At 31.8% G+C, this 26,684-nt stretch overlaps 4 protein-coding genes across 4 annotated transcripts in view; 3 read left to right on the plus strand and 1 right to left on the minus strand.

Moving 5' to 3' along the window:
- Positions 1-26,684, minus strand: part of LOC114928736 (uncharacterized) — a 99,259-nt gene that overhangs the window by 5,518 nt on the left and 67,057 nt on the right. Inside the window, 4 exon segments of the mRNA XM_085482880.1 lie at positions 1-873; positions 875-1,477; positions 3,711-4,467; positions 4,852-5,043. Of these exon segments, the coding sequence (XP_085339006.1) occupies positions 1-873; positions 875-1,477; positions 3,711-3,863 (1,629 nt within the window). The 5' untranslated portion in view covers positions 3,864-4,467; positions 4,852-5,043.
- Cpap3-b (cuticular protein analogous to peritrophins 3-B) lies at positions 8,931-12,358 on the plus strand. Its single transcript, XM_029300062.1, has 4 exons — positions 8,931-9,061; positions 10,516-10,830; positions 11,242-11,638; positions 12,127-12,358. Exons 1-4 carry the CDS (start codon positions 9,025-9,027, stop codon positions 12,251-12,253), a joined length of 876 nt encoding a protein of 291 aa, XP_029155895.1. The 5' UTR covers positions 8,931-9,024; the 3' UTR covers positions 12,254-12,358.
- Positions 14,461-17,839, plus strand: LOC114928741 (protein obstructor-E). The gene is made up of 5 exons (XM_029300068.2): positions 14,461-14,672; positions 15,461-15,655; positions 15,969-16,153; positions 16,918-17,150; positions 17,652-17,839. Exons 1-5 carry the CDS (start codon positions 14,624-14,626, stop codon positions 17,686-17,688), a joined length of 699 nt encoding a protein of 232 aa, XP_029155901.1. The 5' UTR covers positions 14,461-14,623; the 3' UTR covers positions 17,689-17,839.
- On the plus strand, positions 19,764-23,999 carry LOC114928740 (protein obstructor-E). Its single transcript, XM_029300066.2, has 3 exons — positions 19,764-20,205; positions 22,390-22,807; positions 23,163-23,999. The coding sequence occupies exons 1-3, from the start codon at positions 19,941-19,943 to the stop codon at positions 23,188-23,190; spliced, it is 711 nt and encodes a 236-aa protein (XP_029155899.1). The 5' UTR covers positions 19,764-19,940; the 3' UTR covers positions 23,191-23,999.

Raw genomic sequence — 26,684 nt, forward strand, 5'->3', positions numbered from 1 at the left:
GACCACCTGGTGTTCCTTGCGTTCTTCCTTTTCCGCCCTTTCGGGTTTCTCTTCCTTCTCGTCTCTATCCTCTTCTTCTTCTTCCTCCTCCTCGTCACTCTCCGAAGGCTTAGGCTGCGGCTTCGGCAGTTTCTTCGCGATATACGCCGGCGGGGTGTAATCGTCGTCGCCGTCCGAGTACTGATCCTCCTCTTCCTCCTCTTCATCCGAATCTAGCTCGACAGCCTTTTTGGTGTCAGGCGCCAGACCGTCCGGGCCCATCTTCTCGCCCGCTTCGATGTGCTGCTTGATGTGAGTGACATAATCGGCGCGATTGCGACAGGACTCCTGGCAGACGTCGCACGTGAGACCCATTCCCGTGCGCTTCGTGTGCGTCAGCTGGTGCACCTCTAAACTTTCCTTACGCTTAAAGGCCTTACCACAATCCTCACACACGTGACGTTTCTCGACGGAATGGGTGCGCATGTGTCTCGTTAAATGATGCGACAGCAAGAACGTGCGCGGGCATAGTTTACACATGAATGGCCGGTGACCGGCGTGCGTGGACAGATGCCGAGCTAATTTAGTGCTAGTGTGGAAGGCTTCCTTGCAGTAGTCGCAAACAAATGTCTTGTCCTCGCTGTGCAGCATCTCGTGCCGCTCCAAGCCCTGTTTATACTGGAAGCGCTTGTTGCAGATGTTGCATTGGAACGGTTTGTCCTTTTTGTGCATCGCGTCCTCGTGCTTCTCGAGTTCCTCCGTAGTGAAGAACTCGCGATCGCAATGCTGGCAAGCGTAGCGAGCTTCATCTCGATGCACTTTCTCGTGACGTTGCAGCAAGTTCAGCCGCGAAAATTGCTTCTGGCAGATCGAGCACGAGAACGGCTTCTCCTCCTGAATGTGTAGTCATATGCTTGCCAAGATCATATTTAGTGAAGAAGTGCCGTTCGCATTCGGTGCACTTGTAATTGCGATCGCGATGAGCGCGCTGAATGTGCAACGCCAGAGCTTGACGCAGGGGAAATGTGCGATCGCATTGATCACATGCGTGCACTCTGATCTCTCCGGGCTCCAGTTTCCTCTCTTCCTTGATATTGATATTGTTTGACCTTTGTTCCTCCTGTTCACCTTCGCTGCCTCCGTCTTGTTCCTCTTCGTAAAGATCATGGCGCTCGTTCTTCTCTTTCTTTTCATTCTGTCTTTCTCTATCCCTCTCTCTAGTCTCGCGTCTCTCTCTGGTCTCTCTCTGGTTATCGTTATCAGAACGTGGCTTCTTGGCGCTGTCATGTTGCGATCTACCTTCAGCAGGTCTCTTAGTACCGATCTCTGGTGGATCGTTGGGAATAGGTGGGAAAGGTCTGGGCAATACTCCAGATAGAGGATAGTCTCGCAGCGCTTCGTCAGCCTTCTTGCATTGCAATTTGAATTTATACGAACGGTCCAGATTCCAGCGGCACATGTTGCATATCATTTGTGGCATCCCATCCGCGGCGTAGACCTGTCGAAAATAAGTTTGCGAAAGTTCGTTAACGATGAGATATCTTCATATGTCGGAAATCCGGAAAGGAGTTTCTTCGGCATTGGAGATGCAGGAAAGGTTTCATTGATGATCGATTTCGTAAAACTTTATCAATTTCAGGAGACGTAGGAGAGGTTTCAGTGCTGAGCATATCAATTTCGTAAAGCTTATAAATTTAAAGTTACCTAAGTGATATATAATATACAATGTACAGAATTATATTAAAAACTGTATACAATACATGTATAATACACATATAAAATTAATTAGATTGATCTCACTTCATTTATTTGTACAGATATTTTATTTAGAAAATTATGAGAAATAATATGTATTACACATTAATCTATAAATGTAAAATTAAAATATACAGTAATAAAAGAACAAAGATTATTTTCTTATTTGATTATTAAAGAATAAAATAATTTATTATTGTAAAAGTTTTATCAAAGTAAAAATTTTGAAACAAATAGGAATTATAAACAAAAAGAAAATTACAACGTTATAATTTCTATTTGCCTCTTATTCAGATAAAACTTTTTATAATAATAAATTGATTGTATAGAATACACAAATGTGTAATTCTTAAAAAATTATGCGTATATATTACACATCATATATATCATATAAAATACATATAAAAATTTATGCAAATATAAAGATCAAAGAATTATATTATCGAGGTTCCATTAAATTATACATAAAAAATCAAGTACAATATATCAAAGATCAAGTATTATATCAATAATCAAATATAGTAAAATATATACCATATGCAGCAGTTAAAAAATGATATAGAGATAAATGAGATTGCAACATTCAATTAACAGATACATTTATAATAACAAACGCACATTAATAAAATGTAAGAAATGGTTTAAATTAATAGAGATAAATAAAATATCTCAGTAAAAAATTATTAATTTTATTTATTGCGCAAATTTTCAGTATCTATTTAAATATAAAAATATACACAGAAAAAAAAAGAAAAAATTTCTTAACTGACTAAACTTTTTAAGTAAATTACTAATTTGTTAATTGAGCATATATTAGTTTTTAAGTCAAATATACGTTTTGTTAGATTTAATATGTTATATTTAATTTAAAATCTTATATATTCAATTAACAAGCTAATATTTTTATTTAGTTGAAAAATTTAGTTAAATTAACAAATTTTTTTCAATATAAGAATATCATAAAGTGATGAATATGCAAATGAATAAATAAGATTGTAATATTCAATCAACAGATACATATACATTTAATGAAATGTAAGAAATGGTTCAAATTATTAGAGATAAAAATAAATATCTCATTAACAAATTATTAGATAAAATAAAATTTCTATTTATTGCATAAAATTTGAGTAACTGCTTAAATATAAAAATATATAATTGAAAAAAGAATTTGTTAACTTGACTAAACCTTTCAACTAAATTACTATTTTATTAATTGAACATTAATATGTTGTATGTAATTTAAATATTCTTATATATTCAATTAACAAACTAATATTTTTATTTAGTTGAAAGATTTAGTTAAATCAACAAATATTTTCTGTGTATATGCATATGAATAAATGAGATTGCAATATATTCAATCATAAATAAATAATATATTACAATTTAAGATTATAAAAATTTATTTGAATAAAATGAATTAAAGAACTATAAACCTTGTATATATATATATATAACTTACTAATATAGGATTGATAAGATAAAATGAGTAAAAATGCCAAAAACTTCATTAAATGAATTTCCCTTCAAACCGTTTACTCACTAATCTAAACTTTCCTAAAAAAAAACTCCAATTGTAAAACCAAATGAGAGTGCATCCAGATAAAAAAGATAAAGAAGGAAAATAATTTCGCGCGGGAAACACGCGTCGCGTCCTCTCCTCGCGAGCGCTGACGTCACGACGCCGGATCAGCCGGCAATTTTACTACCCACGTTACCGATGTCACCACGCAATCCCCATATCCTCCTATTCGCTCCTAACACAACACAAACACCCCCCTTCGGCTCGTACCCCGCTAATCCAAATCCCATTCATCATTAACGAAATTCTCGACGGAGACGGACGCGAAAAAAGAACCGAGGTTTTTCCAGGCAGCGCGAAAAGCGCGGTCGTAAAAAGTCGAGATATCGACTCGGTGTCGCGAAGGAGATTACACATATCCGGAAGGGGGGGAGGAGGGAGGGACACTCACCTCGATGGCGACGCAGGACATGATCTGCAACGTGAGCGGCACCTGGAACGGCTTGTTGTGGTCGCGCTCGTAGATGAAGCTCAGCGGTTCCGCTTCTGTCAGGCAAAAACGGCAGACGCGCCGCGAGCGCAGCGGCGAAGGTCTGTTCTCCATGTTTTTCCCTCGGCGCCGGTTCTTACCCGCTTCGGCGACGACGGCGTGGCCCGCCTTCTCTCCCTCGCGACTCTAGTCCACTCTCGCTCGGAGGAACCTCACTCGTTCGCCCGTACTTGTTTTCGCGCGGGCGACTCGCGGCTGGTCACTCCCCCGACTCGCGCTCGCTCGCTCGAGACTCGCTCGTTCGCTCGAGACTCGCTCGACGACGCCGAGCGTCGGTAAGCGTCGCGTCGCCGCGCTTCTCTTCTCACCGGAGAATAGCGAGCAACCGCTGTGGCACCACGGCGCTATATAATGGCGGACGAACGCGGAACAGACTGGCCAAATGTTCGTGCTGCCTCTCCTGCTGCTATACGTTGCTGCGTAGAGAAGACGCCGTGACTGACTTCGGATTGCGGAGGTCTTTGCCCAGTGGCGCCGAGCGACCGTCGCCGGATAGCGAGGAGCGAACGAGCTGCGCGCTCGGCAAAGTGACAACTGCGCTTGCCGCTGATCGAGCGAGCGGGAGTTACGGTGATTCTCGTTGACGAGAGATGGCGCGCTCGTAGTCTTTTTGCGGCACGCCGGAGATATTTGCGGATTCGTATATACGTAGTAAACACTTTTTTTTTATATGATTATTCATTATTTATGTATGTATAGTTAATGATTATATTGATAAAGTAACAATGATATTTTATACAATTATTATTTAATATAAATATAAAAAGTTTTATTTAATTCATATCTTACGATATTGATATGTATCTTTTATATATCTTCTATTCATATTTAAAATATATGTATATATTTTTAAGGAAAAAATAACAATATTTTGTAAAATGTTATGCAAGCAAATGAATTTATCCTTTATTTTGTAAAAATCTGGTTTATATGTAAAAATTAAATAAAAGAAAGAACTTGAAAGATTCCTCAAAATGTGAGGAATTTCAAGGAGACTGCGATTTTATGCTTCGTTAATTATTTTTTGGAATTAATAACTTACGGCGAGGCGGCCGCATATATCTGGTTTGGTTTGGTCCTGATCCTGCCGATCCTGATTGACTTGAAGAGCTCACGGACTTGTTTTCGCAAATGGTCCTCAATGGGCCAAGGTCCTGCGGGATGGCGAGAGAAAGGAGTTGCTGGTCGGGGACATCGTCCTGCTGGAGACCAGGTGCCCGCTGATATTAGAATCCTGGAATGTCAAGGTGAGGTGAGGTGTGTTCTGTCACCGCATAGAGAGCATGAAACTTCTTCTTTTCTTGTGCAGAAAAAAACAAGTCTCCTTTCTCCTCGCACGATCGATTCTCGCTTTATTCAAGTCCTTATTTATCCAAAAAAGACGGAGAAGATTATTATTCAGAAAAATTACATAGGTATATAAACGCGAAATTTAAAGAATTAATATATTCTTCCAATTATTGATAATATCACAATAGAGAGAGTTAATCAACTTTTTGTAAGTAATTAATTAATTAATTTAATACTTTTTGTCTTAACGAAGGTTTGAAGGTCAAGAATATGCATTGATTGCGGACGAATTGATATATTAATATTCACGTGAAAAATATGATATTCTTTTCCACAAACGTCGTGGAAGATATAAAAAAAATCAACGTTTTTTACTTAAATAAATAATAATTTAAAGGGAAAGAAAGAGAATCTATTACTTTTTCACTTTATTTTAATAAGCGTATTAAATAATCAATCTAATTAGGTGGGTAATTTTTATTTCGTTAAAAGTTTTATTTAATCCAACTTAATAATTTTCGCCATTATCAAGTTAGTTGCTAAACGTTTTTATTTGATTCAATTTGAATTAATTTTCACCATTGTCAAGTTAGTTGTTATTTAACGGGTATCGGAAAAGGAGTCGTAATGGCGATCGTACATTGAAAAAAAATTGTTAACGTGAACTAAATCATTCAACTAAATAATATTTGATTAATTGAACATATATAAAAACACATTTCATTAAATTGAATATAACATATTAAATCTAACAAACCGTGTATTTGACTTAAATACTAATGTATGTTCAATTAACAAAGTAATAATTTAGTTGAACGGTTTCGAATTAATAATTTTTTTTTCAAGTTAATCAAGTTAATAATTAACAGGTCATCAAGTTAATAATTTTTTCAGTGTACCGTGACATGAGAAGAGTGCGGCCAAGCTAATTTCTAGACTTACGCCGTTCTCCAAAAAAACAGAATCATCGTTTTATAAAAATAATCTCGTGCTGGGCCGTCTTTTTAGAGGACTTTCGTTCTTCTGCATATATCTATAGCAATGAACTACAATTGGATTGACTCAATCGTGTTTCTGACCGGCATAATCATGGTGAACATGCCGGAGGGTATTATCACCATGATGCCGATCAGTTTGACAACTTGACCGCCAAGAGGTCAACAAGAACTACTTGGCAAAAATGTTTCGAGGCTATCGAAACTTAATACACTGCCGATTATTTACAGAGACAAGACCCTCACGCAAAATAAGTATGATCGATTTTCTTTCTTTATATTGAACAATTTTTTATAAAATATATCTGTGTGTAGATCGGTTCATTTATTTTCTTCCACTTTTTGCACTTAAAATTTTCATTTTTTCATCATTTATACATTACGATTAATATTATAATATTATACTTTATTCATATTATATATATATATATATATATATATATATGTGTGTGTGTGTGTGTGTGTAATTATTCTAGTATATTTGTAATATCAATTAGTATTCTATCGGATTAATCGTCACATATTCACGTCTTATTTATTTTCTTATTGCACTCTTATGCAGTAGACACAATTTTTTACTAATCCTGCGTCCACGTGTTACGTGGACCACATCCTGAAGACGTATCCTGTGAAACCAGTGGCTACCCGGAATATTATACGCTATCAGTTGATTTACAAGGAGCTGAGAAAGTAATGGATCAGAAAAAACCCGGATAGCTGGTGGGATAGAGAAACTTCGTAATTGATGAGATAATAGAAAAATGCCACATAAGAGACAAATAGAGATCGAAAAAAATAAAGAATTAAAATCTAATCTCTTCCAACAATTCAAACATATTTGATCTGAAATCTTAGAAACATATAATTGAAAAAATTATCATTAATATAATAGAATGATTTTTTAATGTTGTGTTTTAATTTTTAATTTATAAAAATTGTTGTCTGCACATTTGATAATATTTGTTTAATTTTGAAATATTGACGCAATTATAATCTAATATTTGTTTTTACGAATTATTTTTGAATAAATAGTATCTAAGGAGTAAGATCTATTTATGTTGTTGAAAGAGAGATGTAAGAGAGATGTTGCAATATTACATTCTATGACATGATGCATCAAACAAAAAATAATTGTTTGTAAATGGCAACCTTTCGCGACTCTATATTTTCCATAGTCGTGATCATACTCGAGAGCACGATGAAAGCAACTCTTTACCTTTCTAAATAAATTACCGCAAATAATAAGCTCGAATATTTAATGTAAATGAATTGCCTCATTAAATTACTAAATACTAAACATTTATATTTCAAAATATATGTTTGAATAATTTTCCATCATTTAAAAATAATTTAAAAATGAAAAAAGTAAATTGATTAATATTTTATGTTGTCTTATATTTATTAATATTAAAAGCTCAATAAGTTTGACAACAAAAGTATGAATTAATGATGACGATATTGTTAATAAAAATACCTCAACATTGTTAATAAAAATTCTGTTTAAATAAATTTCAGAATAAAGAATAAAAACTTTATAATTCGTTCATCCCAAAATTGTTACATGACAAGTAACGATATGAATACGAAAACTGAAAGCAAGAACAGAAGAAACTGGAATTTCACGTTGTTTTTTCGAGAGACATTGGCATCCTAAAAATATCTCAAAGGCAAATGAATGCTAAGATTATCTTGCTTTTTCGAGACTACTATTTTCATAAATAAAGTATTCTTCATATGTGATATGTTGTTTACATTTTTCTTTGAATTTGCATTGTACACAAATTTTTAATATTTTTAAAATTTTTAATTTAGATTTAGTAAAATTTTTAACTGAATATTTTCCTATATAAAAGTACGAATTATATATGCAAGACGTATATGTAATTTAATTAAAAATAATTTAGCAAAATAAGAAATATATTCAAATATATTCAAATTAATTTATGTATACATATAACATATAGAAATATATATTATTAAAAAAGTAAAACTCTTCTCTCGATCGTACTGGCAAATATTATTTATTAAATCACAACGTTTCGACCCTTTTTTGAATCCTAATCAAGTGATCTAGATATACATAGAGAAGAAATACAGTACAGAGATTAATACAATAAAAAAAAATTACTTCACTTAACAATATTACAAAATAATAAAAAGAAGCAAAACATACTTGTGAAAATAAAAATAAAATTATAATTTTATTTTTATTAGTATTAATTTTATTAGTATTAGTAGTAATTTTTTTTATTGTATTAATCTCTGTACTGTATTTTTTCTCTATGTATATCTAGATCACTTGATTAGGACTCAAAGAAGGGTCGAAACGTTGTGATTTAATAAATAATATTTGCCAGTACGGTCGAGAAAAGAGTTTTACTTTTTTAAATTCTATCTGACGATTCTCAAATATCTACGTTTTTATTTATATATTTTTAAATTAACGCTAAAGATTTTGTCGACATCATCAAAATTTCGCGAAATATTTTACGAACACGCATTGTTATACATTGATGTACGATGTACAAAAATGAGTTCATATAAATGTTTATTTAGAGGGCTACTATTGAATTAAACTCGATGTCAGTAAAAATATAGTCGACGAAATATTGGCCAGTGTATAATTTGTATATAATATAGAATTCAAGATAATCTGAAAAATGATTAGCGCATTAGAAGTTGAATGCACTAGCAAACACGTATGTGTATGTATAAAAGATTGGCAGTTCTTCATAGAATTCTATGTAGTCACCAAGTGTTGTAACCTCATGGAAAGTAAAGTGGGAGACGTATATAAGGCCCCGACGACTGTCCAACAGGGCCCAGTAGCCTCTAGTCATCAATTCAACCGCGTTACCACGACTGGATCATCACACAAAAGTGACGTCACTCTTTCTCTTTCTCCCATATCAACGTCATCCTTCGTCAGGATGAAGACGGAGATTCTTTTTCTTTTAATTTGCCTCGGTGAGCTCTTATAATGATTTATGCCATCAAGTTAAATCAAACTCTTGATATGTATTATATTATGTATTGTTAAAACAAAATTTGAAACAAACCTAAATTTTTTGTAACTATTTAAATTTCTTTTTCTTGTTATAATCGGCTACATAAAAGTATTATAATAACATTTGTTTACTTCTCTCTCTGCAAAATATAAGAGATTGTGTCTTTCTTTTTTATCTTTAATTATTTGATAATTTTAATTGAAATTTGCACAATATGAAAGAAAACATTTTTTAGCATGTGCTTTATGTAAAACATATATATTGATAAAAAGTTATAAATCATTTCACGTATATTTATTTATATATCTAATAAATATAATTTTAAATTACAATAAAAAATTAATAGTAACAGAAAACAATGTTAATATTTATATATATAGATAATATATATTATAAAATATATTATTACATATTATATATTAAGATAACAAACAATATACTTTCTATTTATATTTTGTATTATTTTTATTTTATTTAGGTGTATCTTATATTATTGATCAAATAATTTTAAAATAGCTTCAAGATTTTTTAATGTAATTTAATGAAAAATAAAAGGGATACGAAAAAAAAGAGATTTTTGAAAGTAGACGCGTCTATTCAGGATTGTTCACTTACTATTATTACTTGATTACGAGCGTTTGTCGAGTTGAAATCTGCCACGTTCGAAAGCCATCAGGCTGAACCGATTGAGCGACATTAAAGTTTCTGGGCGATCGAGTGTACATATGGAAGCTCGGCCACTTTCTCGCTTTCTTCGCTCGAGCTCGCGAGGTCGACCGGCGTTTCTTCAGGGACGCAGACGATGTGCCGCCTTGAAAATGCGCCAAGAGACCAGTCGACCCTCTGCCTTAACATTCATATTCTTTTTTCTTTCTCAACTCCCCCTTATTTTTTTCTTCACTGAACTTCTGACACAAAGCAGTCAACGAATTCAAACCACTTGGAGAACATATGAAAAATTTTAATCAATGATGGTTCTCTATACTATAAAATTTTATATCAATTTTTTGGCTAATTTTATACGTACCATTAATTTTTAAGAGATAATAATATATCTATTATTTTTTTCTTCACTGAACGTGTGACACAAAGCAGTCAACGAATTCAAACCATTTGGAGAACATATGAAAAATTTTAATCAATGATAGTTCTCTAAACTATATAATTTTATATTAATTTTTTGGCTAATTTTATACGTACCATTAATTTTTAAGAGATAATAATATATCTACCTCAATTGCAATAAAAATAGTACAAACAATAATGCAAATCACATGGATTACATTCTAATTTTTCGGCATACTAAAATAAAGTAGCATTAAAAAATAATTTTAAACATCTCGAGCAATTTCTCATTGTTCCGTGATATATCTTTTAAATGATATAATTTGTTTATTCTTGTTTTCCTCCCAGGAGCCGTTACTGCTCTGTCAAGAAAGCAAGAAGCTGCTGAGCAGAATCGCCGAAGGGCTTCTTTGGCGACATTGACGAAGAAACAGCAATCGACCACAGAGGAATATGAAGATGATGAAGAGCTCGTGGATCAGTGTCCTGAACCTAATGGTTATTTTCCTGACGCGGAACAATGCGACAAGTATTACGACTGTCGAGACAACAAAATAACGGAAAAACTCTGCCCGGATGGTCTGGTCTTCAATGATTTCAGCCCGCAACACGAGAAGTGCGATCTGCCGTTTGGTATCGATTGCTCGAAGAGGCCTAAATTACGTAAGCTGCGAGCCACTTTATTTTTTATAATATATAATCATTTGCGAAATAGATCAACACACTTATTATACAAATTATAAAAATTTAATTCACACGTCATACTTAAAAAAAAATTATCTTTATTAGAAAACTACTATTTATCCTATTTCTATATATTTTAAAAAATGTATCTTATTTATAAATATTTATCCTATTTCTATTTTTTAAATGTATCTATGTAACAAATACATTTTTTAAATGTATTTATTACATAGATACATTTTTTAAATTAATTTAACATTACATTTAACATTTTTTAAATGTATTTATTACATAGATACATTTTTTAAATTAATTTAATAAATACATTTAAAAAATGTATCTCTATTAGAGAACTACTATTTTATTACTATATATTTCTCCACCTGACAGAAAAGCCACAACCATCGCCACACTGTCCCCGTATGCACGGCTACTTCGCTCACGAGGACGCTAGAAATTGCAACACCTTCTACTACTGCGTAGAGGGCAAGTTCAACATGATCACTTGTCCGGACGGTCTGGTGTTTTCCGAGAAAACCGGCATTTGCAATTGGCCGGACGAGGCGCAGAAGAAGGGTTGCGGTTCTCGCGAGCTCTTCAATTTCACCTGCCCGAAGGTCGACGATAGCGTGGCCGCAACGCATCCACGTTATCCCGACACCGAGGACTGTCAGTACTTCTACGTATGCGTCAACGGTGAAATACCGAGGAGAAGCGGATGCAAGCTCGGCCAGGCGTTCGACGAGCGCACCGGGAAATGCGACTGGGCCAGGAAGATACCCGAATGGTACACGAATTAGATATTCTACAGAATTTCACTTTCACGTCAAGTGACGAGAACAGATGATCCTAAACTTTATGTGATGTGCGATAATTTTAAGTCCAAGAGAATTTTCTCTTCAAATTTACTTCGAAAATCATCCTAATCGTGGGACAATATGGTATTGCAAGAATTTTATAAGAGTTTTTCTCATTAATATTTACCACAATAAAAATATTAATATCTATCACAATAAGATATAAAATATACTCGATTAATTTGACTATGTATATATTAATATTTTTTATTGTGGTAAATATTAATCAGACAAACTCTTATAAAATTCTTCCAACATCATATTATCCTATTACCACGATTTTCAGAGTAAATTCTAAAAGAAAATTCTCTCCGTGCATGTGTATATATTTCTCATTTTTTATCGCTAAAAATAGCGCACATAATTAATTATATATAGGCGTATATAATAAATAAATATATATACAATTAAATTACAGCAAAGACTGGTATAAAGATCAGCTGACTGATGAACAACTAGACGCCTTGGAAAATCCACCACCGAAGCCTAAACCTACTGGTGGACCAAGTAGAAGAAAAGGCAACAGGCCCACACACACAAATTAAGAGTAGAGTATTATGTCCTTAGATCATATTTGTATAGGTTTTTAAGTTTTTTCACCTTTAAACGCTTCGTTGTACAATAAACTTATTAAACTCTTTACTATATAAGTTCGCTTTTTTCAAAGTATATATTTAATCTTAAATCCTACATTTTTTAAATAATTTATTTTAAAAAATCATGATCTTCGCACTGCAAGTATTTAAAATATATTAATTATAATTGTAACACACACACAAAGATTATTTTTTATTCAAAGTCCTTATTGAAATCAATTATATATAAAAATTAATTATATTTTTCGCAAATAATTATATTTTTGTCTGTCTATAAAAATAATTATTATTATATTTATAATATTTTATCTCAAGAAATTTACTTTTTCGATTTCAAAATATTTTTCTATTTCTTTCTCTTATAAAATCGATATTCCGCTAATAAATGCATTTGCCTTTGGATTATAATAAAATCAAGAAATTCGGAATTCTTCCGTAAATAAATAAATTCCGATCGTGTGTTGAATTTGCGCGACCAGTGAAAGTGCAATATTGACTGACGTTCCTTGCATTTCTCGCATTGGAAACGTTTCCGAAATCCAGCAATCGTTAGAGCACAAAGGATAGTGAGATGAAAATTATTTACGTAAACCGAAGAGCATGTTAAATCATTGACATTAATTGCGAGCGAAATGTCATGGACAAGGAAATACTTATAAAAACCAATGTTAAACGTAACAATAAATATGAAATGAAATATAATTTTATTATTATATAGTATATATTATCTTATTAACTTTTTATAAAATAAAATTTAATTCTGTACTTGTTTCATTAGCATATATTTAAGATAAGATAAAATCTCATACACTTTAACCAAATCATTACAATTTTCATTTTCCCATGGAAAAATATTGTAGAGAGCAAAACAGGAAGAGCATTTACATTTCAAAAAAAAACCCGATGCAATGTTAAAACACATTAAATGCAATATTATAGCTGCAATAAATATTATCGTTGCAATAAAATATTATAGTTACGATATATATCCCATCAAAAATTACTAATTCTACATCTTACATAAAATAATTAAAATAAGTATGTAAAGTTTCTAATCGATATGATTAACTTAATGAGGAACACAGAGTTTATATGTTTATATGTTAATATTGAAACAAAGGAGAGAAATACAGGAAAAACAAAATTGTCCAATTTGGTTTTCATTATATAATTTTTTAATAAATAAGATACTAAGCAATAATTAAAAGTAATGGAAAAAGATGTAAAATAAGCAAATAATTAAAATTCATATTTTATATTTTTATATCTCGTATTATATATCTTGTAAAACATGTTTAAAAAATGTTGCATAAAATTTTCTACTTTTTTGACATTTTACACATGCAAAATTTTTGACATAAAAAATTATTATTAAACTTCATAGATGCGCATGTAGCTCCAATTTATTGTTAATGTTTTAGTGTAACACTAACAATTTTCTCGAGTAATATCTCGGCTAACAGACAATAATAAGAGTGTCTCAGTTTTTTCCGAACAATCAAAGCGAGAGTGAAGGTGAATGTTAAACAGTAATTATAAAAGAAGAAAGTCTAACAAAAGACTGTTTCCTGGTCAACCGCAATCAACGATGCGTAGTTTATAATAGCCTTCCTTTTATAGTCGTTAGAAATGGAAGGAAATTTTCAAATACTAATGCTTTTTCAGATCTTAGAAATGTTCTTTCTCTTCATATCTTGCGTTTTTGATTTTTCGAAATGTTACAGGAAAATAATATAAAAAGATAAAATCCTTTTTTTTTATTTCCATTAGTATAATAAAGTGTTTACCGTTTGTCTATTTGACTTGTAAAAAATTAACAAAATCCCCGTGGAAAAATAGTGTAATTGAAATATTGGCAAAATTAATTTTTTTTTTCATTTATTGGGATTTATCTTAACGCTACTTCCGGCCATTTATTCGTCAATGTCGGGTGTATTGCGATTGACATTTTTCTCCTTGAAGAAAAACGCGACGAAGGACGTCGAGGTGAGAGCGCCGAAAGGAGGAAGAGAGACAGTGAAGTTAAAAATGTATCTTCTCTCACTCTCGTTTCTCTTCCCTCTCTGGTCACCTCGATTTTCATTCTCGGCCGGTGTCCGTCGATGAAATGTGACGGCGAAAGTGGGATTTGTCTGATAAGTGGGGATCCATAGGGTATAGCCAGCCGGCGAGTAGCCGAAGAACTGCAGTTTCGCGAGAGCAACGTCATTCCAAAGAGGGACCAAAAATTAGATAGCCTAATATTTTCGTACGTCCGTTATAGTGAATCTCAGTGCAGTCTAGGATCATCTCGCGACAGAAAAGCATAAGACCGGAAGAATGCTTACGGCCGGAATTGTCACGTTGCTAAGCGTGATCGTGTTGTCACGTGAGTATCAGTTATTGAATTATCAAACAAGGAAAAACGAATCATTTTTTTTTTAATCATAAACATTAATTTTTGCATCGCCTTGTTATAAAAAAATACCATAAACTTATATCATTTCTTGCGATGTTAAAAGATTTATTATTATTATTTTCATAAATAAATTCGTGAAATATATCATGATATCAACATCATAAACTATCACTATATTGCCATCTTGTATATAATTTTATTCTAAAATATTACTCATAATTATTTTATTCTTTATAATTTAAAGTTTTTATAGAAAATTTTCAGTTTGCAAAAGTAAAACTCTCGAAAAGAGAAATAAATTTTGTGAATTATTTTATAAAAAGATACATATAGAATATACTTTATGATATTGTTTTTCATGTAGAGAATTTTATTTCTGGACTACTTGAAATATCAAATGTATGTGTGCATGTTAGTGAATGATTTATGCTTTGACAGCAAGGAAAGAGGGAAGAATGTGAAAGAGAGCAACGCTCGGACTTTGTAGAAATGTCTAATAGAACTAGAACTCGAAATGCGGAGACAGTGCGAGAGAGCGAACTTTCTAAAGCGTAAATGTCAGTTCTCTTTCAATCGGTGGGTTGCATAAGTGCGGTCGAGCGCACAAAATTACATAACGATGAAATATAATAATGTCGATCGAAGAATTCGATATTTTTGAATGTCTTGGACTACCGGAAGTGCCGGCACTCCCACAAATCCGCGCGATTTCCGGAGAAGACTCGTCAAAACGTTAATACCAACAAAATATGTTACAGACGCCGCATATAATTGTCCCAACAAGGACGGTCAATACGAGGACAACAAGCAATGCGACAAATATTACGAATGCAATGACGGCTACGCCACGGAAAAATTGTGTCCAGATGGTCTCGTCTTCGATCCTCTCAATCGCAAGGTCAACAAGTGCGACCACGTATTTAACGTCGACTGCGGCGATCGACTCGAATTGCGTAAGACAATATCGATAAAATTAGAATATTTCGTAAAGAAATATTTGGAAGAGAATGAATATGTACAATAATAATTAATTTATGATATATAGAATAATATTAATTTTAATTAATGGATTTCAGTTGAATAATCTCTGTATTTTCTAATATATCTAGTATACATATATTAAAATATACAGACATTTTTGATATATTTTACACATCACGGTTTTAAAAGTTAAACATCATATTTGTGTTAATAAATGAAAAATAATAAACTTCTATATATCAATAAAATTCGGATGATTTTTTAACGAATGATTCTCGTTAACAGAACCTCCGCAACCGACGAAGAAATGTCCACGACGAAACGGCTTCTTTGCACATCCCGATCCGACTGTATGCAACGTCTTTTACAATTGCATCGACGGAGAGGCGATCGAGATCACCTGCACTACTGGATTGCATTTTGATGAATACAGTGGAACTTGCGTGTGGCCTGATAGCGCGGGTCGCGAGGTAAAAAGGCCTTGGATTTTTGATGTGTTTAGCCATTATGGAAGAAAACATTAACGATATCTTCCAAGTTAACTGGTGTGAAGAGAGAAAATTTGTTAACTACATTTTCAACATTTTATAAGAGCGCGATGTGAAAAGTTTTCGAGTGTTTAGACAGAAATTTGAAAGAACATATTCAAAACTCGAAGCTGCGAACTTATCCGCTAAATCTTTAATTGGGAGAAAGTACATCGCATTTCTCTAATACATCTGTAGATAGTATGTACTTTCTCTCAATTACATTTACAGATTCTCCGACAAATTTCAAATATTTCTTCGCCCAATTATCGAAATTTAATAATGCGATTTTAAAACGTTGGTATTTTCCTTTTTTCATTTAAGAATTATAAGAACGGATAATAAAACCTTAGTACGACAGCTTTTCTACTGCTAATAAGATATGTGATTAATAGAATTTTAATTCTGCATTTAGCACATTAGAGAATACATTTTCCTATTATTACATAAAATAGAAAACAATTAAAAATCAAAATCAAAAAAGAGAGAAAGAAGATCTAGAAAGCATCGTCTAATGCTAATATACAAAAATATATGAAAATATATCGACTGGAAATTTATCTCTAATAAATAAATCTCTATTTACCTCCAGTAAAATCTATTTACAAATAAAATCTAATAATCCTAATTTAAAAAACTTAAAAAATTTTTTAAACTTAAAAAATTTAATTAGTGATGCTAACACAAAGATAAATTGTATAATGCAGGGCTGCGGAGTCTTGGGTAAGAAACTGCAGGACGGTTTCGAGTGCCCGAGCGAGGGTCAGGTGGACAGCAGGGGTATGTTAGTCGATCATCCGAAATTTGCACATCCCGAGGATTGCCAAAAATTCTACGTGTGCTTAAACGGTGTGACACCACGCGAACAAGGCTGCAGTGAAGGCACCGTCTATAATGAGGAGCAACAAAAATGCGACGCGCCCGAAAACGTCCCTGGATGGTACGAATCAATCCTTATATTATTATTTCTATTTATATATTGATGTATAATAAAGAATTATTAGCAAAAGCTAAGTAATTGCATTGCCACATATTCTGAAATCGTTCAACGATAGATAAAAAATCATTATTTAAATAATAATAATTAATATTAATATTAATAATTAATATTAATATTGATATTAATAATTAATATTAATATTAATATTAATAATTAATATTAATATTAATAATTAATATTAATATTAATATTAATGATTAATATTAATATTAATATTATATAATAATTAATATTAATATTAATATTAATAATTAATATTATTTAATTATTATTTAGATTACTATATTATTATTATTATACTTTGCGCAATTTTTGATATTTTAATTATATATGTATATAATTTTGAATTGATTAGATTGATTATTAACTTCTATATTTCTATAATTCTTATGCCTAATTTAAAGACTTGAATAATTTAATTAATTGTTGTTTGTTTTACAGCGAGGATTGGTACAAAGACGACGACAAGAAGCCATAAGTCATAAAATGTCATCAGGTGCTCATCTGTCCCGCATCGGGACGTTCCATGTTTCGCTCTAATTACGTGTTACCCTCTTCGCTCAACGAGTAATTCCATTGTGTGTGTTTAGCCATTTGAATGTTTTCGAATACATATTATTTTTACTTTATGTCTTTTATTTTTTTTAATCAAGTCCCGATCCCCTCCCTTTCCAATTTATTAAAACGAACTATAGCGAATTAAAATTAAGATAATTTTTTTCACGATAAAAAATCTTTCAGTTGATATAATTGATGAAAAAAATTGGTGATCCTGAATATTTGATTAATATGTCGTTAATAAAAAAAATCAATAATTATCAATTACATCAATAATAATTTGTAATTGTAATTTGTAATTATATTTTTTGCGGAAAACATGTAAAAGTATTCAAAATATTAATAAATTTAATAGTATTACTTAATTCAGCCATATAAATCAAGTAATTATAAATTTCAATTTTGAATGAAATTCAATTGATATTAAATAAAAGAAAAGAGGGAAAGAACTTTATTCGTAAAATTATGAAAATTAATTAACTGATACACAATACAATGTGGTTAAATCGTTTTAATCTTCTTGAAAGAAGATAATTAATACAACTTCATTTTTTATAAGTTCTCGAGATACTCGAGGAACATCGTGTAAAGGCCTTGAATCGTTCTCGTTATGAGATCAGCCGACTGTCACTTTCTCCCGAACTACTTGCTTGTTTCTCGTTTTATAATTCATTATCTTCCATTACCTCTCTCTCTTCTTTTTCTTTCTCATATTGCATCAATTTAGGATAAAATTACGTTCTCTTTAAATAAATATTTATTTATTCACGTAACACGTTTAGAACTCAAAAATTTATTTATTTCTTTTCACGGAAAAAAAATTAATTTCTTTTTTTCGTATGACAGGTTGAATTATTACATATGTACGGTACTTTTTCATTCAACTTTTCAATTCACAAACATTTATCGCAAATGTCACTTGCTGAAGATTTTTAAAAATTTAATTTACACCTTGCATATCTAAGCATAGAATTAAATTCTGCAACTTTTAACGATGTTCAATTTGATCATGATTACGTGAATTGCGATATGTGTTTCCTTCCTTTCTAATAGATATAATCTTAAATAACATAAGATATATATTAATGTAAAACTAATATTACAACAGCACATTTTGATGCTAATTACAAAAATTAATTAAAATAATGATTTTGAGATCACTCTTGTTTTTATACTTCTATTTTCATTATTTTGAAATTCATGAGATCATATTTTTAACGTTCTGTTAATGAAAGTAATTAATTGGGACGTAATTGAGATGCACTAATTTAAACGAATAATTATCGGATACATATCTACACATGAAATCGTTTCTTTCTCGTTTTGCTTCCAGCATTGCAAAATGTAGAAAGATAATTAATTAACGTGATCGCTCCTTATAATCTTAGATAAATAAAATGTCAGCCGAAACGTTGGCAAAATGTTTATTTCTTATGTATTTATTATTTGGTTTAAATGAATTTTATTAATATCAACTGTCAAATGTATTACGTTTAATAGCTCTTATAGCCCTTCTTTGTTCACACAATTATTAAATAAATAATTGTTTCGATGAATACATGAAAAAATTTCTCCCGTTCCGCTTTCGGAAATATCTCGGTTCGATCTAGAATTAATTAAACACCCAAGTATATCATAAACGTAATGCTGCAGTCGCGTTTGCAATGCAAGTTTCAAGCTAATTGTAAGTGGGAAAACACGAAACGGTAGTAACGGCAGCAACATGTTGTCGGAAGTGTATATCTGAAATCTATATCTGTTTTGTACCGATAATAGTGCAATAAAACCACGCTCGTGCACCCATTAGAATGCATTTGATTCGGGAGAAAAGAGGGCAGCCATAGATTTACGGTCTGATCGAAAAGAGAAAGAGAGAGAGAGAGAGAAAGAGAGAGAACTTTCGGCAAAAAGAGGGGCGAAGTTAAGAGAAGGGAGGATCGGAAAATGTGCAGCAACAAGGACCCGCCAAAGTGGTGGCGAGGCTGCCAGCGAATGAAACAGGACCCGTTTCGGGCCCGCAGTCACATTTTATCAACGTCGCGACGCGCTGCTGTAGTCGAAGAAGAAGGCAAAAAGGACGAAGAAAAAGAGAAAAAAAATCTTTTCGAGACCAGAACTTGAAAATAGCGGTTTGACAAATTTTTCACACCTTTCTTCGCGATTCCCTTCAGGATGTCCAAGATGGGAAAGCGCGCGGTTCTTCGCTCTCTTCTGCCCTTTCTGACCCTCGTGACCTTGAGCTGGGCGCAGTTCCGGTGTCCCGAGCCCAAGGGCTTCTTTCCCGACCCGGAACAGTGCGATCTTTATTATTCCTGCGTGGACGATCAGCCCGAGGAGAGACTTTGCAAGGATGGGCTCGTCTTCAGGGATGATAATCCCAAGAAAGACTTCTGCGACATTCCGGCGAATGTGCCTTGCGGCGATCGCACACTTTTGCGTAAGTTTCAAATCATTCCCCGGGTCTTTATTATAGAATTATTGCAATTCAATTCATTAAAGTTATTATAATTCTTCTTACGCGCAATATATATTTTATTTTATCTTATTAAGATTCTCGTTTCAGATGGAGAAAATAATAGCGAAATTAAATGTTTCGAGATAATCAAATAGGTTCGTGGGTAAAAAAAATTCCGTACTTAAAGAAAAGTCTGTATTTTTAATTAAAAAGATATATTAATATTATTAAGTCAAGAATTTCGACTTAAAAAATGTATATTTGGCAGAGAAATTTTTTTTCGAATCATATACATACGAGTATGATGTAAATGCTAAAACTATATTTAATTTTATTTTCTTGTATTTGCATCCGGTGCTTTTGCAACTCGGCAAACCAAAAGAATAGTTGACTAGATAGTGTCACGAAAATAGAACTTGGGGCGAACCGGTTTCTCAACGAACGAACAATCACATTCTTTCTCGAATATACAGTGATACATAATTCATGTCAAATCAGTTTCACTATTTTTGATAAGTAATATTTATACATACACACATATAATAAGATATATTCTTTGTGTCTAATAAAAAGAAATTTTAATTGAAAAATTAAATAGACAACAAATTTAAACTTAACTTGTTAAATATTCAATGCAAAAATTCATATTTCTTATATAATTAATGTGGACTCTACTTTTATTATAGATTCTCTGAAGATCAAGCTTAAAAAAGTCTATATAAAATGAAAAAAAAAAAAAAATAATCTATGGTATTGGTATAAAAATATAATAAATTGAATGTTGCATAATAATTGTGGCAATGATTATTTCAGAGGAGCCACATATTCTTTGTGTCTAACAAAAAGAAATTTTAATTGAAAAATTAAATAGATAACAAATTTAAATTTAACTTGTTAAATATTCAATGCAAAACTTCATATTTCTTATATAATTAATGTGGACTCTACTTTTATTATAGATTCTCTGAAGATCAAGCTTAAAAAAGTCTATATAAAATGCAAAAAAAAAAATAATCTATGGTATTGGTATAAAAATATAATAAATTGCATGTTGCATAATAATTGTGGCAATGATTATTTCAGAGGAGCCACATATTCTTTGTGTCTAACAAAAAGAAATTTTAATTAAAAAATTAAATAGATAACAAATTTAAATTTAACTTGTTAAATATTCAATGCAAAACTTCATATTTCTTATATAATTAATGTAGACTCTACTTTTATTATAGATTCTCTGAATATCAAGCTTAAAAAAGTCTATATAAAATGCAAAAAAAAAAAAAATAATCTATGGTATTGGTATAAAAATATAATAAATTGCATGTTGCATAATAATTGTGGCAATGATTATTTCAGAGGAGCCACATATTCTTTGTGTCTAACAAAAAGAAATTTTAATTGAAAAATTAAATAGATAACAAATTTAAATTTAACTTGTTAAATATTCAATGCAAAACTTCATATTTCTTATATAATTAATGTGGACTCTACTTTTATTATAGATTCTCTGAATATCAAGCTTAAAAAAGTCTATATAAAATGCAAAAAAAAAAAAAAATAATCTATGGTATTGGTATAAAAATATAATAAATTGCATGTTGCATAATAATTGTGGCAATGATTATTTCAGAGGAGCCACATATTCTTTGTGTCTAACAAAAAGAAATTTTAATTGAAAAATTAAATAGACAACAAATTTAAATTTAACTTGTTAAATATTCAATGCAAATCATATTTCTTATATAATTAATGTAGACTCTACTTTTATTATAGATTCTCTGAAGATCAAGCTTAAAAAAGTCTATATAAAATGCAAAAAAAAAATAATCTATGGTATTGGTATAAAAATATAATAAATTGCATGTTGCATAATAATTGTGGCAATGATTATTTCAGAGGAGCCACATATTCTTTGTGTCTAACAAAAAGAAATTTTAATTGAAAAATTAAATAGATAACAAATTTAAATTTAACTTGTTAAATATTCAATGCAAAACTTCATATTTCTTATATAATTAATGTAGACTCTACTTTTATTATAGATTCTCTGAATATCAAGCTTAAAAAAGTCTATATAAAATGTAAAAAAAAAAATAATCTATGGTATTGGTATAAAAATATAATAAATTGCATGTTGCATAATAATTATGGCAATGATTATTTCAGAGGAGCCACAGCCTAGCAAGGGCTGTCCACGTGCAAACGGCATCTTTAGCCACGAGGATCCGACCGCGTGCGACCGCTTTGTCAACTGCATCGACGGAGTAGCGCAAGTGGTACCCTGTCCACCCGGTCTGATCTACGAGTCGAAAATGTCAAGTTGCGTCTGGCCGGCGGATGCCACTCGTCTATGCGAGAATGTCAAACGTGACGTCCTGGACGACGGCTTCGTCTGCCCGGACGGTGACGTTGCTGGACCGTCCGGCAGGATTCTGCCGCATCCCACGTATCCGCATCCCGAGGACTGCGCCAAGTTCTACATCTGCAAGAACGGCGTGGTACCGCAAAAAGGCCAGTGCGACCCCGATACTGTGTACAATGAGGAAATTTTCAGGTGCACTGAACCGGAAAATGTGCCAGGATGGTAAGTGCATCCCCCTCTTTCTCTCTATTTTATTTATTTTTATTTTTTAGACCTCCCTCTTTTTCTCCCTGGCATAATTTGAAGTTTAATTTTAGAATATTTGCATGATTTTGATAATCATTATTGCTTATATGGATAATTATTGTTTGTCATTTCAGTTAAAACTATATTTCATGTAGATATACAGTTAATAAAAAAAAAGATTTTTTTTAAATTTAAAATGTTTAAGAAATTTAAAATAAAAAAAAAATAAAAAATTATTAGAAAAAAATGATTATAATTTTTCTTTGATCTCTTTTGATTTTGAAAAATATTGGAATACCTCTTAATGACGAAATGCAATTGAATATTTCAGCGAGGATTATTACAAGCGGAAGAACTGAACGAGACGGACCGAAGGCGTCGCAAGTAATTGCAGCTACATGTATAACACACTCATCTTTTTAAATGCGGACACAATAAACGCATGTGATATGCACGCTTACGTAAATGCCGCCACGTGGTCCTTACGAGAGAGTGTATGCGCTTTCGTTCTCTCTGCTCGCGCGCGACATATACTACCCCTTTCTCCTTTTACGTAAACGAATTTGCCTTCGGAAAATCCGCACTGCAATCGTCGGTCGCTAACCCGCGAAAAGAAAATATCAACTATATGGCAACTTGTGTTAAATAAATTCTCCGCCTTTGAACCGGTCCAATTTTATGTAATTAACGATTATATGCGCGCGAGGTGGAATTTTATTGTAAAAACATGCGTACACATAAACTCGTAATTCCGCGATTAAATAATTCACGAGATCATTTATTATATTTCGGAATTTGTTAAACAATATTTTTCAAACAAGCAAAATACTTCAATTGTTAAATAAAATATTTACAAATTTAAAATCTCTATATATGTTTTTAACAAGTACATTAAATATTGAATTTATTCAGTGAGTATATTAAATTATTTAAACAACAAAATATTAAAGATATAAAAAATATAAAATAAATAAAATTATATTGCAAGACATAAAAAAATTATTAATTATAGAAAAGTACTGTATATTAGTTTTAGAATTTTGTTAAAATAAAAAGTGCATCAAGAGAAAATACTTCATTCAAATAAGAAATCCCGAAATTCGGAAGCGCTAATTAAGTAGATGTCATTGCATTAATTTTTTCATAATAAAATGCATCTTATACTGTATTTTATGTTGTATTATATGTTCGTGTCGTGTAATTTAGATCGTTAATATTTATCGCGTGTTACGATAATCGTGGCTTTCTCTGACATGAGAGATCGGACGTCAAAAATCTCCTCACCCCACAATGTTCCAGAATGCATCGCGAAATGCGTTCGCGAAATTGCATCTCTTTGAATACATTTCGACAGGATTTCACTTCGGTAAATCAAATGTCAGCATAAGAATTAATTAACCTATCTGTTATAAAATTGCATTGCATCTCAAATTACATAAGTTTCATTATAGATAATATCATATCCTTTTATATAGCTACTAATTGATATAGATAATATAATGTACTCTCTTAACTTTCATCGTATTTTGTTAAATGCCGAATATTACAGGACAAGCTGTACATGTTTCGCGATTCGATGGGACTTACGCGCGGTACACCATAAAATAACATAGTTTTCCTAGCTAACAAACAATTTCTCCTGTCTTCTTATCCGTCTGATAGCAACCTTTCTCTTTACATAATCCGCGATGCGCTCGGCGAGTTACACTTTAACGGTTAATTTGTACTTGATTCATGGGGCAATAAACCCGTTTGAAATAACTCTTGAATCCTTTTATATTTTCTATTATTTTTATAAAATATAAAAATTTTTTTTTAAATTAAAAAAATTAAATTTTTTAAAAAATTTTATGTTTTACAAAGATATTGGAAAATATAAAGTGATTCAAGATTTTATTTCAAACGGGTTTATTACCTCACGAATTAAGTAAATTAAAATAAAATATTTTTCTCGTTTCAAGTGCTAATGAAATAAAGCAACACGGAAAAAAAGAATTAGCTACCATAGCTAAATTTTAGTTGTCCATATATTACACATAAAATTTAGTTATCATGCCTAAATTTTAGCTATGACACACTGAAAAAAATGACTAAATTAATACATATTTAGTTCAATACTGCCAAACGAATCATTTATTTGAAACAAATAAATATTTATTTTGTTTTGAAAAGGATTTTCTTATATCAAATAAATATTTTTTATATCAAATAAATATTATTAAAATAAATACTCTTATTCGAATAAAATAATTTTTTCCGGTGCAGCTAATATTTCTTAGCTATTCTCCGTTAAACTAAAAAATATATGGTAGTTAATTCTTTTTTTCTATGAAGACATCAAATAATTTAAAATAAAATGAGATACATATTGTTGTTACTCTGCTATGATATATTATATTTCGACAATTGTCCGTAGAAAGTTAGCAAGTACCACTGAAATTATCAACTATCATCACAACGTAGCCCCGAATGTCTGATCGATCTATCAAGTTGTCTGGTTCGCCTCGACTGCTTTCACTATCCGACAATCTGGTCCCTCCTTCTCGGGACCAGCGTGATGGGTCTTGCGTAAGGCCGGTTAAGGCCCCACTAACATGCCTTGGTGTTCGCGCAGGAAATCACGTGTTTGCGCCGCGCTAATGATATACGAAGAACGTCTGTCTGCGTTTCGGTTGTACGATAACACGTGTTCATCGATTACAATGTACTTAAAGGCGAGTATGTATATTACATTGCGGCCGATGATGTCACGGACCGCAGAAGGATCGTACCTTGGCATTAACCGTTCAATGCAACATGTCCTTACTAAATTATCGTATTGTGCAAGAAACTCGCTTTTCTCCGCAACGACGCGGAGTGTATTACTAGTTGAAGCGCGTAAGAGAAATTGGACATATATATATATATATATAATTAAAAATTTAAAAGAATTTGAAAAAGATACTCTCTCTTCCCATAATTAGGATAATTTCTATGAACAATTTGAATAAATATAATTATTTAAATTTGACAATTATTAATTGGACCGAAATAAAAATTTCACTATGATTATAGTTTTTTTTTAATTAGTCAGAGTTCTTCATTAATCAAAACAATATCTTTCAAGTACATCTATCATAATTACGTTATTCCTTGAATTGCGCAGTTGACGCGAAGCGCGTTGAAAGATAGCCATTCCACATTTGCCGTTCTCTTCATCAAGAACGCAGAAATGTTACATGGTATTAAGTATACGGAAAAATAATAAGCGTACTTGTGCAACATAGTTGTTGCAGATCATACGCGTTCGAGACTTGCATCCTTAGACATTTCGAGAGTGCAAACTGCCGCTCGTGCTTTGATATTAGCATTATTTATGCATGCATGATGCATTACGATAATCGCAAGAGATTAGAACGTTTAGAAAAATGATAATCTCTTAGTACAACGTTATTACGCAAGATAGAGTTTTTAACTTTTTAAATCTAATTATAGTGTATTATAATTAGCACGACATTTTTTATTCAGATTTTTATTCGAGTTGCGTCTTCCTTAAATTCAGATTTTATTAAAGACAATAAAATAAATTTCTTAAAGGATACGAGAAATTTTCTCCTCGTCTTTTACTCTACAATCTTCGCAGAATCAGCCTACTCATTCTAATATCCACTTGCCGCGAATTTGTTTAATTAGATTGTGCCTATTCTAAAAAGCTTTCCAAACTTTTCCTTCTCCCGAACAATTCCTCGACTTAAAGAGACGCGCGTTCGCCAGCGAAGAACGCAACCGCAATTCCCAGACAATTCGTCAAGCAAAACGACGTCGCTGATCGACACGTAGGCAAACCAGCGACAAGACCGGGGGAACATCCTGG

The sequence above is a fragment of the Nylanderia fulva genome, unplaced genomic scaffold (assembly GCF_048542155.1).
Source record: "Nylanderia fulva isolate GAGA-0341 unplaced genomic scaffold, ASM4854215v1 Scaffold22, whole genome shotgun sequence".
NCBI lineage: Eukaryota > Metazoa > Arthropoda > Insecta > Hymenoptera > Formicidae > Nylanderia > Nylanderia fulva.

Bases quoted from the DNA above. Each gene is read 5' to 3' on its own strand.
- LOC114928741 (XM_029300068.2), top strand. From the start codon at position 14,624: ATGCTTACGGCCGGAATTGTCACGTTGCTAAGCGTGATCGTGTTGTCA. The intron at 15,656-15,968 runs GTAAGACAATAT...TCTCGTTAACAG, and splicing joins CGGCGATCGACTCGAATTGC to AACCTCCGCAACCGACGAAG. The intron at 16,154-16,917 runs GTAAAAAGGCCT...TGTATAATGCAG, and splicing joins CTGATAGCGCGGGTCGCGAG to GGCTGCGGAGTCTTGGGTAA.
- Cpap3-b (XM_029300062.1), top strand. From the start codon at position 9,025: ATGAAGACGGAGATTCTTTTTCTTTTAATTTGCCTCG. The intron at 10,831-11,241 runs GTAAGCTGCGAG...TCCACCTGACAG, and splicing joins CTCGAAGAGGCCTAAATTAC to AAAAGCCACAACCATCGCCA. The intron at 11,639-12,126 runs GTACACGAATTA...ATTAAATTACAG, and splicing joins GCCAGGAAGATACCCGAATG to CAAAGACTGGTATAAAGATC.
- LOC114928740 (XM_029300066.2), top strand. From the start codon at position 19,941: ATGTCCAAGATGGGAAAGCGCGCGGTTCTTCGCTCTCTTCTGCCCTTT. The intron at 20,206-22,389 runs GTAAGTTTCAAA...TGATTATTTCAG, and splicing joins CGGCGATCGCACACTTTTGC to AGGAGCCACAGCCTAGCAAG. The intron at 22,808-23,162 runs GTAAGTGCATCC...TGAATATTTCAG, and splicing joins CCGGAAAATGTGCCAGGATG to CGAGGATTATTACAAGCGGA.